General features: G+C 37.4%; 1 protein-coding gene across 5 annotated transcripts in view; it reads right to left on the minus strand.

Annotated features, from left to right (window-relative positions):
• The window catches only part of PCSK5 (proprotein convertase subtilisin/kexin type 5), a 264,454-nt gene that overhangs the window by 150,977 nt on the left and 99,825 nt on the right, over nt 1-13,652 (minus strand). For all 5 annotated transcript variants that reach the window (XM_052701373.1, XM_052701376.1, XM_052701375.1 and 2 more), the window contains exons 6-7: nt 13,227-13,315; nt 7,768-7,940 (exon numbers count right to left, since the gene is read on the minus strand). In XM_052701373.1, the coding sequence (XP_052557333.1) occupies nt 7,768-7,940; nt 13,227-13,315 (262 nt within the window). The remainder of the gene's footprint in view (nt 1-7,767; nt 7,941-13,226; nt 13,316-13,652) is intronic.

The raw sequence follows: 13,652 nt of genomic DNA on the forward strand, positions 1-13,652 counted from the left end.
AGAGGAATTTTAAGATTAGTTTTGTTTGTGTACTTCTAAATGAAAATAAAATGCATAATCTCATAATTCACCCAGGTATTAGTGAGCACAAACTGTTTAATTTACTGGAAAGCAGTATCACTAACTCTGCATTGACTGAATGCTGGAAGTTGCCAACTAGGTGCAAAGTAGCTAGTTCAAAGAAGTATAATTGGCTTAATGATGTGCTGAGCTTGTCACTTAACCTGATTTTGCTGGGTAATCTCAGTTTGGAGAAAACTAAATCACATCGAGTATGAACACTCCTTGCAAAAGCACTGAAGTATACTAACATATACACACGAGCCACATGTAATGAAATGAAGTCTGTAGGTAACACATAGACGATGAACAAATTCTTGGAAAGCAGTGACTCTGAAAGGGAGCTTAGGGTCATGGCAGATAACCAACTGGCTTTGAGTTTCTGTAAAACTTACTCTGATTGTTGGATCTCTAAGCAGAATGAATATGAATACGTGAAGGAAACAGGGAAACCATATATCCCTGTGCAGAAAGAGCTACAACTTCTGTTTCTCCTTTCTGGTAATCCACACTTTAAAAAGATATGCTGGGAAATAGGAAGAGTTTCAGAAAAGAACTATAGGGATGAACCGTGGTTTGGAAATCCTGAATAAAAAAAGGAAACTGAATATATGAAATTTATTGGTCAAAGATTATGAAGAACAGAGTCAATGGAAATGAGTGAAAATGCAATGTTCTCTTAGTTTAGAAATCCAGATATATTTGTTAACCTGATTTATGCAGATAAACGAATTAGAACCAGTCTATCTGGTTTCTACAAAACATGTAATGGACTATCAATAAGTCAATAATGAAATAAAAGAAAATGAAGGTTAATGTAACAGCAAGGTTGAGCTGGGAATGGCTGCACTGAATGGGCTGTGCTGCAGGGCTCATGGGGGTTGAGGAAGTTATGTGAGTAGAATATTCTAATGCTGTAACAAAGATATTAGGTAATTTGGAGATTAATAAAAAATGCTAATGAATCTACTATTACTGTTGTCTGCATTCAAGAAAAGAATTCAAGTGGAAGTATGTGGAGAAAAGCATCACTGTGACAATCAGGGAGATGGACATTTTAGATTTTAAAAGTGAGAGAGATTTGAGTAGCACAGCAAAATGAAGGCTGAGAGAGGATATGATTGTGGTCTATAAATATATCATATGAAAAAAAAAAAAGGTATGAGAAAAGCTATGTAAGCTGAAGCAGTTTTGGCACGGCAACAAAGGGGCAAATACTGCATGTGAGTAAATCTAGCTTAACTTAGACTACATAATAACTAAGAAAAAAAGTCTCTAAAAAATAGATTAGTCACGGCTGTGAAAAAGATTTCCCCCAGCAGAAATAGGGGAATTTTTTTTTCTAATTCATTTTAAGATAGAAATTGCTGAATATGTTTACAAGACAAGATGCCTGTGATAACAGAGAACTGCATTGGATGACTTACTTGGTCATTTCCTGCCTTGTGTCCCTATGCTCCAACTTAATTTATTTGAGAGGTCACTTGGCCAAAATCTATAATTATTTACAGGTGGAGATTTTTAACACCATAACATGCACAATAAGTATAGCACAAATGGGATTGTGCACTGGAAAGGAAACTAACAAACTTAAATGAGCAAGAAGTTACTGAGTTTTAATAGTGAAGGTAGGTAGTGATTTCCACAGCTGTGGATGTACCAGGTTTCAGACAAAGCAAGCACACAAAATTCTTCAAATAAAATATGAATCAAGATATCAATCAATAATTTGATGAAATTTTGCTGATCTGCCCTTACTATGAAGGCTAGGACTTGTAACTGCCTTTCCTGTAGTTACAAATATGAATATTTCTAGCCAACAGTACCATATTTCATGATGACAGAAAGCAGAATTACAATATTAAAGCTCAACACCACTTTTCCAATTTTCCTATGCAGTCAATCCCCACCTACAATATAAAGGCACCCAAAGTTTAACTTCACTTGTTAAAGTAAACACAGTATCACATAAAGCATCACAGATACTATAGCCATACACAGCACATATATGCATAGTTTATATGCAGTACACATAATTGATGAATGCCAGGACCTAACTTCAGGTTACTTAAGTACAGTGAACACATCTCCCGTGTCCCTAACCCAAGCACAGTATTAATTCTGATTTAATATTCAGCAAGTAGGTCTTGGCCAACTCGTAAGAACTGTGCAGGAGGTCTTATGCATGCACAAGTTATCTGTGTGTGATCTGAGTTTATGTTAAAACGTGTTCATGTTACGTGTTCGTTCAGTCACAAACTACAGACATACAGGGTTACCAAACACAATTCGTTGTTTAAAAAATATGGTATTAGCCTCTGTGTAGCACAGTATTTTAGCATAGAAAATGACAACCACTTGGTAATTATTTTGGGACATTTGACTGGAATTTTCTTTGCAGAAATTACTGTCTTTGATTTTTACCATTCAGTGCTCTTACAAATTTGAATGGAATAACTCCTCTTTGCATGTACAATGCGTCCTATTGAGAATGATGCAGAGATATAAAACAGGAGAAACCAATGGCATTTTCAAATAAATTTAAGAGAAAAATATACGTGGCACAGCACAGGCAGCAAACCTTGTCCTGGACACTTGCAAATTGTGAGCAACCTTTTTCAATTTTGGAGTAAAAGCATTTAGTAGTCACAACCATAATATTAAAAATGTGAACTTTTTTTTTTCTTTTTTTCTTTTGCCTCTCTTTCTGTTCCATTTTCTTCACTTGTTCTCCCTTGCATCAGGGTAGGAGGCTTGCTTACCAATTGTAAAAGAGCCTTCTGCTCCCTGAAAACACTTTGAATACAATCTGCAGCTGAAGTTGGTGAAGCGAGAGAGATAAGAAGGGGCACTGATGATGGGAGGGAAGGCACCAAGCCGAGTTCAGACAAGAGGTTCAGCCACACAGCATCTGATCATTAATGTCCATCAAACATTTTGGCTTGTGTCCAGCTTGCTAAACAGAATAGTGTCATGGCAATAAGATGAAGGCCCCTATGCTGACGCAGGCAGAAAGCCAAAATTTCCCATGTAGATTTCACTGCCTGTCTGCCCTCGTAGGTTGTATTAAGGATGCTCTGCCACTGATTTGGACTACCTTGTGAGTACTGCACAAAGAATAACACTAAACATGCATTTGGTGAGCTGTTGGGAGAACAGTTCTTTATAAACATAAGGATTGCATTTTCCGGAAACTTGACTATGAAGTCTTCATCAAACAGCAGTGAGAGAACCAGCCAGAATAGCTGAAATGTATTATTCTCTCAATGATGTTGAGACTGATTTAAATGAGAAGGCTTTTTTATATGAACACAAATGAACTAGTTCTAATTCGGTATTCCAGAGTCATGCATCAGAACATGTCCCTACAGTGCTTACAGCACTGTGCTTATAGACTGTAATTTTCAGGCAGATGTCTTAAAAGTCACAATTATTTTGCTTTCATCTTTTTGAATCAAGAGAGAACTTTCGTATTCTCCCTTTTGTCCCAGAACCAACAAAATCTTGTTACACGATTTGGCCACAATCATGTTTTGCCATGCTGTGCCTGTTTGTTCTTAACACAGGGTAAGATCTGACACTGTCTACCTAATTTTTTCTTGCATATGTTATTTTGGACATATTGCTCTTCATTCTGCTGCTCTGCATGTTTATCATAAAATTGTTTTTGAAATTATTACATCTACAACTTCTAATGCATAGCATCCAGAAATTTCTACCCTTATGAGTACACCATTTCCAAGAGAAGAACCTTGTCAACTGGAAGCATAATACAAAGGAAGCTTTCATATTTGCATAAAAATTGCTTGATAGCAAAGTCTCCAAGGTGTGTCTTTGAACCAGTGTATGTAAATTAGATATAATAAAACAAAATACTCTAAAGATGACAGAAAATAATGGTACTCAAGACAGGTTTAAAAATTGGCTTCCTCTTCTTTTACCTGGATTCTAGAAAGAATTTTGAAAGTATATTCTATTTGTGGTTTAAATTTTCATTTCATAAACTCAGTTACTGCTCAGCATCCTTTCTTTAAATAGATTTGTATATTTTAATTTATGGCATGTGCTGTCCCTGTGGAACTTTACAGAAAAACTGTACAGTCATTTATCTTTGTTATTTTGTGAAGTATTTGGAAGAAGTAAGCATACTAGCTCAGCAGATTTAAAAATAATAGTAGTTCTAAAACACCTTACATGAGCTATTAATTGGAATAACATGTGCTAAAGACAAATTATACATTTTTTTTAAGGATCCCAATCTGTCAGCAAATAGTAAGAAGCCGTGGCAGTTTCATCCATTCTTGTTTTAATTGCTTCATACAATTAAAAAATCATTCAGTTTAATTGTATTCTGATCAAAGTTATTATCCAGCATCATCTTTAATTTTCGTAATTAAATAAATTAAAATTCTTTTTAAAAATCCTGTTCTCTTTTTTATTTTTACAATAATATCCAGTCTGAGAAAAGATCCTGACAATTTCTTCTGTAACAGTGTTACTTTACAGCAGAGACACTGCATGTAATAGTGTTACCTCATTCAATACATCCAAAGGAGAAAGGTCAAAAAACAGTACACAGTGTAATATGCATTTTTGTCTGCTTCTTTCTATTTGCACACTTATTGTGACTGTTTAGGGAAATGTGTGTTTGGCAGAGTATCTAGTCATTACCTTGGATAATGATCTGATTTTAGGAATATTCAGGCAAAGGGATAATTTGTCCTATCTGCCCATTTGCGTCGTTGTTTAAAATGACACATCTTAGAACTGTGTAAAGAAATATAGAAACTGAAAAGCATGCTTGTGGAAGAGAATAGGAACAGGCTCATCCTGATGTTATTTTTGATAAGCCTATTAAGGAATTGAAATTTGCAACCTTTCAGTCTGTATTACATTTTAAAGAATGAAAATTGAAGACTAATCTTAAGCATTTTATTTTCCTATCACTATGATTTTCAAAAAAATCTGAGTTTTGTTTAAGTTTTAAAGATAATATTTATTTCAATTGAAGAGATGAAAAGGATTTCACAAACAGAACTATAAAAAATTTCCATATTCTTGGAAATACTTAAGTCTTTTCTGGATGACAAGTTGAGTGGTGAGTTGACACATGGGAGGAAAGGAACGCCATCCTGAGCAAACAGGACTGAAAGATGGGACCCTATGAACTTCATGAAGTTCAGCAAGGCCAAGTGCAAAGTGCTGCACCTGGGTCAGATAGACCACAGACACAAATACAGACGGAGCGCTCAGTGGGGAGACAGCAGCCTCCAGGAGCAGAACTTGGGAGTATTGGTGGATGAAACACTGAAAAGAAGCCAGCAGTATACACTTAGAACTCAGAAAGCCAATCATGTCCTGGACTGCCTCAAAAGAGGGGTGGCCAGTAGGGCAAGGGAAGTGATAACAACCCCGTGCTCTGCCTTTTCGAGGCCTCACTTGGAGTACTACATCCAGCACAAAACATGGACCTGTTAGAGCTCTTCCAGAAAAAGCACATGTGTATGAGCAGAGGGCTGGAGCATCTCTCCTGTGAAAACGGGTTGACAAGTTATTCAACTAGAAGAAGAAATGGCTCTGGGGAGACGCTATTGCAGCCTTCCAGTATCCAGAGGCCTACAGGAAAGCTGGAGAGGGACTCTTTCTCAGAGAAAGTAGCAATGACAGTTTTAAACTAAAAAACAGTAGGTTTATATCAGATTATGTTGGAGGAAATTCTTCACTTAAAGGATGATGAGGCACTGGAACAGTTTGCCTAGAGAATCTGCAGATGCCCCATCCCTGGATGCGTTCAAGGCCAGGCTGGATGGGGTTTTGAACAACCTGGTCTGATGGAAGGTGTTCTTGTCCATTAGCAGTGGGAGTTGGAACTAGATGGACTTCAAGATCTCTTCCAACCCAAACTATTCAACAAGTCTATACTTCTGTTCAGCTATGAATGAGCAATTCTGGGCAGAAAAAGAAGTTAAAATGAAATAGAAGCAAAACCATAAAAAGTCCTCTGGGTACAGAAATTTTGGTTAAACTTCCCATGGTTGTGTTACCTTCATGAAATATATTTAAACTAACACGTGCCTGTTTAGACATAAAACTTATTTTACTTATTGTGCTTGAGCAATTCAACAATATATTTCTTCAATTTCCCCTTGCATACTGCCACAGTTTCTTTAGTCTCCCTTCATTACTTCATTGTTTTTCTTCTCAGTGGTCATTGTCAAACAGTAATAAACTGCAATGGAGTGATAGGGAGAACTGACAGTCCAGCTGAGAGGAGGATTGATGATGTGTGGGAAGTAGTAATGGAGAGGTATTCGGACTTCTCACATTCTTGTTATATTGCTCTAAAAGCATTTCAATAACTGTTCTGATAATGATATGAAATACAGCAGAGCTCTCTGGAGACAGATTTTGCCAGTGTCCTTAAATGTATTTAACTGCTAACTCCCTAAAATTTCTTACAAAGTCAATTACTTGCATGAGTATTTTGCTTTACTAAGCTTTATACAGTATAAGTATAAGCAACATACAGTACCAGTACAAGCATGACTCTGTAGCTCCACACTGATCACCATATAATCCAGAGAAAGGAAGGAGGTAGTATGTTGTTGCATGGTTAATATTCATGGTATTGAGCTTTATGAGAGATATTTTTAATATTATGTACCACAGGAAGTACTCTGTCTCTGTCATTAGTTTAGTTTTTCAGTAATTGCTCTTCATAGCTTATCTGCTAGGTAGCTGACCATGTATTATTCACACTTGGAGCAGGAGAGGGCAGGGACCTAGGTCTATATGTTGAAAAGTCTTGGAAATTTAAATAACAGTGAAAGTTTCCAATCTTGCTGCAAAGAGTTAGCATGTTCCATTAACCATGTTCCAGTTCTCCCCTGAGCCAACAGTTTCATGCTTTTTAAACAGATGTTTCCCAGATCCTAGATTTACTCATCTTTGAATCAGCTAATCTACTGCTGCACTCAAAATAATGCTCAGACATTCAAGTTCAAAGCTTTAGAATAATTTCCATCCAGTCCTATATAGATAGGAATTATCTGTACTTGCTTATTACAGAAATTTGAAAAGGTCTGAAATTTTAAAAAGGTGTATATATTTAGGGATAGGGATATTGAGGTGTTTGGGATTTTGAAAACCGAGAGCTGTATCACTGTATTATTACAAACTAGTAGAGAAATGTATACATAAGTTATAAAAATGAGCGTGAGTTCTCTGACACAAGACACGAGGTCTGACTCCTGACCCCCTGTTAAAGCAATCAAACTTCAATTAAGAAATCATGGAAAACAAAACAACAAAAGAAAGGTAGAAGGAAAAACAAAAGCTTTTGCTTTAAAAGTTAATTGTAGTTTAGACTTGATGACTTAGCAATGCTGTTGAAAAATAGTTTTTTTCAGTTTCTCTTTTTTTTCTTGCAGAATTACATCATTACCTCAGGGTAGTTTTAAAGGACACAGAAGATGATGTATTTCAGTTGACAACGAATACAGCTAGTTGATACGTCAGGAAGTAGTGACTGTCAGGTCACGACACAACGAAACTGTATTTTTAGATTTATGTAAAATAAGCTTTTCTTCTTTCCTTTAGAATCCTCCTTTCTTTTCCCCTATGCTGACCACTCGCACATACTGACATACTAACCTTCCACTTTCACATAATAACAAATCCAGGAGATAGACTTTGATATCAACCTACCATTCGAATTCCATTCTCAAAGGCCTGACGTGCTAGTGAAGCAGGTCCGTCTACAGTTTTGCCGTCGTCATCAGGCCCCCAGCTAGCACTGTAGATGTGGATGTGCTGGGGATTAAGGCTCAGAGACTTTGCTTCTACCATGTCTGTGACATCTCCATCCAGCATCCTGACACCTTCGGGATGAAAAATACAATCAACATGACAACCAAACACAAAAAGATTCTTTTTTTTTTTTCTTTTTTCACAGATAATGACTGTGTGGGGCACTGGATTAAGATTTCTAAGGTAGAAAACAGAATCTCTTTGGATATGTGTTTCTCCAACAACAAAATCTTCCATATGAAAATACTGTGAGGGAGTAGTATTATGGTCTTTGAGTTTTGAGAACCGTTTTCAAGTCATTTAGCCACTGTATAACCTTTGAACTTTAACAAGTTTCTATTCTGAAACAAATTAAAAAATAACTTGAATATTGTTATTGAAATGTTTGTTTATTTCTTTTGAAGACAGTATACGCTTCTCACTCTTCTTTCATCCTGCAGTGAAACTGCAGAACTTAATTGAAGACATTCACAGTCCTAAGAATGTTGACAAATACAGAAACAGGATATCCACTGTCAGGTAAACATGGGAATATTCCTTCACTGTATCAGATGGCCAGGAATAAGGCAAAGGGAAAGCTTGTATGTACAGATATTCATGTAGCAGCATGGCAACTATAGGAAGCCACTAGCAAATACTATTTACTACACACTTCTGAAGTGAATGGCATCATGGTACTTTAAGATCACTAGACTAAGTAAGGTAAGTTTAAATTTGGAAGCTGAAAAGATCCTTCAGGTTTTTCTTTTGACTAAGATTTTGATCGAAGTTAAATTCTGTCTGAGAAAACCACCAGTATCTACACAGGAAAGAGGACCTTCATACAGTTAGTGTAATGTTTGATCAAAGGGATATTAAATATTGCATCATAATTAGTATGTAACTGTAGAGAGTAATGATCACTTCCAAAATTAAACGGTTTGAGGCTTATTTCCCTTTAAAAGTCCACTGCTATTTATAAGCCAAATTTACATATTTTAATTACAGACACATTGCACTTTGCTCATGAGTTCAGACTGCAGTAACTTGAGTGTTTACAAAGACCCTGACTTTCAATTAACAAAAAAGTATAGAGGCTGCTTTGTTGATAGAGGGTCTTTTTTTTCTTCATTCTAATTGACTCAAAAATGAAAAGTGATCATATTTCTAAGTTCACACAAAAGCTGCCTATGTTTTGTGAGATAATAAACTTATCCAAACAGTGATCTCACTATGAACTTTACTGTATGAAAAAGCCATTAAAACAACTTTGGGAATCTCAGGTTTTATTTTAATTCCTAAGCATAATCTTAGAAAAATAATGATGGTTGGAAGCTACGTTCTCATTTCTTGCAAGCATATTCAAAATAAAGAGACAATGAAAGGAACAATGCATTTAAAAGAAAGAAGATAAAGCTTCCCTTTATGTTTCTGTGACTGTGTAGCAAACCTAAGTCATACAGCGTTTACCCAGTGAACAATAATACCAGACGCTGCCATGGCATCTAAGTAATTCACACCAGGTTTTTCAGTTGATGGTGAAATGGTCAAATCTAAAACAAGATGGACAAGGCTGTGCCTTAGGTGCAGGTCTGTTCTGCCCAGGACTGGCAGACATGCTTCAAGTGTAACTTTGATCAAGGATATCTGAGTGGCTTTTTACAAAGCACAAAACAACACACTCCTTTCTTTCCCTCTCTGTCTCCCCTTCTTTTATTTATTTATTTATTTTTTTTCCAAATGTCTGGAAGAGTTAATTTTGCTGATCACAGAACCTCCAAACTCCATTTGGCATGTGGTGATAGCACAACAAAAGCTGTCCAGAAGGCAATTAGCAGACTGTGTTTCCAGACTGTTCCACCTAAGACTTGGGAGCTCTGTAAACTTTTTCCAGTATCTACAGTAAGTGCCAAAATGTAAGTGGCATTTTAGTCAGAACAAACTTTCAGCAAATCACAGGAAACATGCAAAACTAAGCTGAAAGAAGGTTTTCTTTTAAAATGTTTGTCTTTAATCAGCATCTGACTTAAGCTTAAAGAAACAGCTGAACTAATTCCTCGTCAGCTGAAGACAATCTACATCTGTTGTGCCATAACTCAGTGTAACTGTTTTCCTGTCAGGACTCCAGCCCAGCCAAGTAACTAAGCACCCAAATCCCTGCAGAGGCTTTGCAACTTCCACAACCAGTCTGCAGCAATAACAACAGCCTAACCATCCTTTCCTATGCAAAGTCTCACAAACTCCTTAGGTGGTAATTTGCTATATATGACTTCCACGGAGGGTCACACATTGAAGAAACTACCCCTTTTTTGCAAGGCATTGTGTTTTAATAAAAGGGGCCTGTATCTGAGCTAAGCACAAACTACAGGCATATTGCTTAATTTTTTTACAAGAAATATCCCACAAGCTATAAAATAAATGAAGGTCCAGATTGCATTTTTACTGATTTCTATATCTGCAGATTAAGTCTTGATTCAAAGTATTGCAGAAGGCTTGGACTTTTTGAAGAACTTGTGGTTAGAGGCTTTTATATATGTGAAAATGATCACAGAATATGAACATATCTAGAAGAAAAGTGGTGGACCTACTTGTTAACAATCTTCCATCACAACGATCACTAGTTGGACTTGCTCAAAGAATCACAGAATGGCCCAAGTAGGAAGGGACCTTAAGGATCACGAATCTCCAACCCACTGCCACATGCAGGGCCACCAACCTCCACATTTAATACTAGACCAGGCTGCCCAGGGCCCCATCTAACCTGGCCTTGAAAACCTCCAGGGATGGGGCATCCACAATCTCTCTGGGCAGTTTGTTCCAGCACCTCACCACTCTCACAATAAAGAAACCTGACATCCAACCTAAATCTCCCCTCCCTCAAAGCCATTTCCCCTTGTCCTGCAGTTATCCACCCTTTCAAAGAGTTGATTCCCCTCTTTTATGTAGGCTCCCTTTAGGTACTGAAAGGCTGCAGTGAGGTCACCCTGAAGCCTTCTTTTCTCCAGGCTGAACAAGCCCAGCTCCCTCAGTCTGTCATCGTAGGAGAGGTGCTCCAGCCCCCTGATCATCTCTGCGGCTCTCCCCTGGACCTTCTCCAACAGCTCTCTGTCTGCTCAGCTGACGGTATTTGATGTAATGTTGGTGGGAAGGATTTATTTTTCCTTTTGCCTTATTTCCTTGCTATCCCTAATGTGTACAGAGATATAGCAACTCCCACTTTGATTTAAAGTAAAGAATACTCATCTCATGCCATGAGAAATCTCATGGCAGAGAAAATTCAACACCACTGTTGGCAGGTGTTCCTCTTAATAAGGAAAGTGTAAGTGCTTTACCTTCACTCTACTTTTTCTCCAAAATAGCAAAAGGAGGGTCTTTAAATCTGTGGGAAATAAGTGGGCTGAATACTAGTTCAGTATAATATGATTCAACGTTTTTACACTGTATCTGGCCTGTGGAGAGGGAACACAACCACTGCATACTCACATGCGTAGGTTATGGCTTTTCTGAGTGAAGGGAGGGAGCCATGCCAAATACAGGTCAGCAGCAAAATTCCTACATATGAGCACCTAGTAGAAGGGAAAATAACAACCCCCTTTTCCAATATCTCTGAGCTCTCTTTGGTCTCTCACTCTCTGTGGATTGTCTGTTGAGGTCCTATTTTCAAATACCAATAATGTTAAGAGGTGGTACATGCTGCCACTCTAGTATTTTCCAGCTCTCTTTAAATAATGGTGATGCTGATGGTCCACCAGAGTTATTGTGCTGAATAGAGAGGATAATTATTTACTTAAACTAGAACAGTGAAAATTCTTGAAAGCTGTTATATTCTTAGAACAAAATAAATAAACACATTATGCAAAAGGCACACATATGCTGCCTTTGCTTTTAACGTAAATTGTGTCCATACCATGTCCATCTGAATCAGTTTTCACATTATATTTAGAAAAAAACAGTGATTCTGCTAGTATGCCTGTTGTTCTGTTGTGTTTTGTTTTTTTTTCTTCAAAAATATTGTTACTGCAGATTCCTGGTGCCAAATAAATAATAGCCTATTAGGAAGCTATTGTTAATAATGAAGAGCTTCACAAGCACATGCCTAGGCTTTTACACGTCATATCAATATCCAACCGGGAAATGAAAATTTAATTCCAGAAGTCACCTTTTATTTATATCATTGCAATAACTCTTTTCAGATGCTAGTTTGAAGCAGTAAATTTGTTCATAGCTGCTGGTACATGATCAAATGCCGTGCCCACATGAGACAATCTGTTCATCTGCCACAAGCTCATTTGGCCAGCTCAAATATTTTAAAGCCTTCTGACACAGGAATTTTGTGCAGGCAGGCTCTTTGCCTGAAGTAAAATTGTTTATCTGCATCACTCTAGCCTTATGATGGAACAGATACCGTCTTGAAGCTAGTAGGAAAACAGAACTATCTCTCTGCTTTGGCTAATTTGAAACATAGTTGTGTTCACATTTGATTTGGATCAAACTTGTACTGATCCAGTAGGGAAAAAATACAGTAGTGTTAATTGTGGAAACAGCCCCAGTCCTGCCTGCTCATATTTTTGAACCATCTTCTGTGATATATATGTGTGAATATATTTCTGTTTTCATAAATAGGTTTCATTTTAGAACAGAAAACTGACAGCTAATGAATTTGAGCTACAGATATTTTACTGAATGCCAACATACCAATCCTATAATTCCATCAAAAATGGAACAAGGTAAAACTTCAGTTGAAGCATTAAAATATGGCACAGGCAGGCTACAGCTTAGAAGAAATGTAGTTGACATCTTTACAGTCATTTCCAAGACCAACTGCCAAAAGTCTTGAGCTGCTATTGGCTAAGAACTGATAGAAATCACCTGGAGCCTCTTGGCTGAACAGAGCATGGACACATTACTGAATCTCATACTTTAGGCAATAGTCCAATCACATCCAGGGATTAAAAGATACTCTTCAATCTTGGCCAAACAACACAACAAAGTTTTCACAGTGTTTTTCTTGAGATCGATACGCAAGGCAATATTCCTTATGTTTACATTTACTTCTGATTTCTCCAACCTCATTACTTACAGCTCTGGATCTCTAAGAAAATGCAGATGGTGTAGTTCTGGGTTCTTTGTTTTCACTGAACGTCTCACTTTCTATGTTACTGTGTTTACTGACAGGCAGTGTTCCCAGGAGCACTGGAGAAGTGTCACTGAAGGACAAACTCCTTCAGTACTGGTCTTCAACCATCACTCTACTACTGAGTTAACACAGCAATTACCTGTATAAACCTCTTCCTCTTGTTGAGAAAGATGAGAATGTAGCATTAAGCACAAATGTCTCTTTGGTTTCTTTTTTTGTGGTGGGAGACTGTTTCACATACCTCCAATCTTGGCATTAAAGGCGATTCCCACTGTGCAGTGTGAGTTGTTTGCAGTGGCTGCCACTTCTCCAGCACAACGGGTTCCATGCCTAGAGTCAGACAAACATTTTTTCAAGTAAGCACAGACCGCTGGGATTTACAGGCATCGGCTTTGCTTATCCTCAGGTGCTAAAGGCACAACTATCCACAATGTCCTGCACTATTTAAAGCCCCACAGTAATTTATACCCACATTGCAATATTCCTTTGAACATATTTTAACATCATTATCACTGTTAACCTGTTCATGGCAGGCTTCCTAGCTACTGGAAACACATGTAACAAAGGCATACAAAGATGATACATGATCCCACCAACAGAAGGAAGACTTGGACATAAATTCTTGATTTTGAAGCAGTTCCTAGGTTATGCACAAATTGCTGTACTG

Source organism: Tympanuchus pallidicinctus, unplaced genomic scaffold (assembly GCF_026119805.1).
Source record: "Tympanuchus pallidicinctus isolate F22 unplaced genomic scaffold, pur_lepc_1.0 scaffold4, whole genome shotgun sequence".
Classification (NCBI taxonomy): Eukaryota; Metazoa; Chordata; class Aves; order Galliformes; family Phasianidae; genus Tympanuchus; species Tympanuchus pallidicinctus.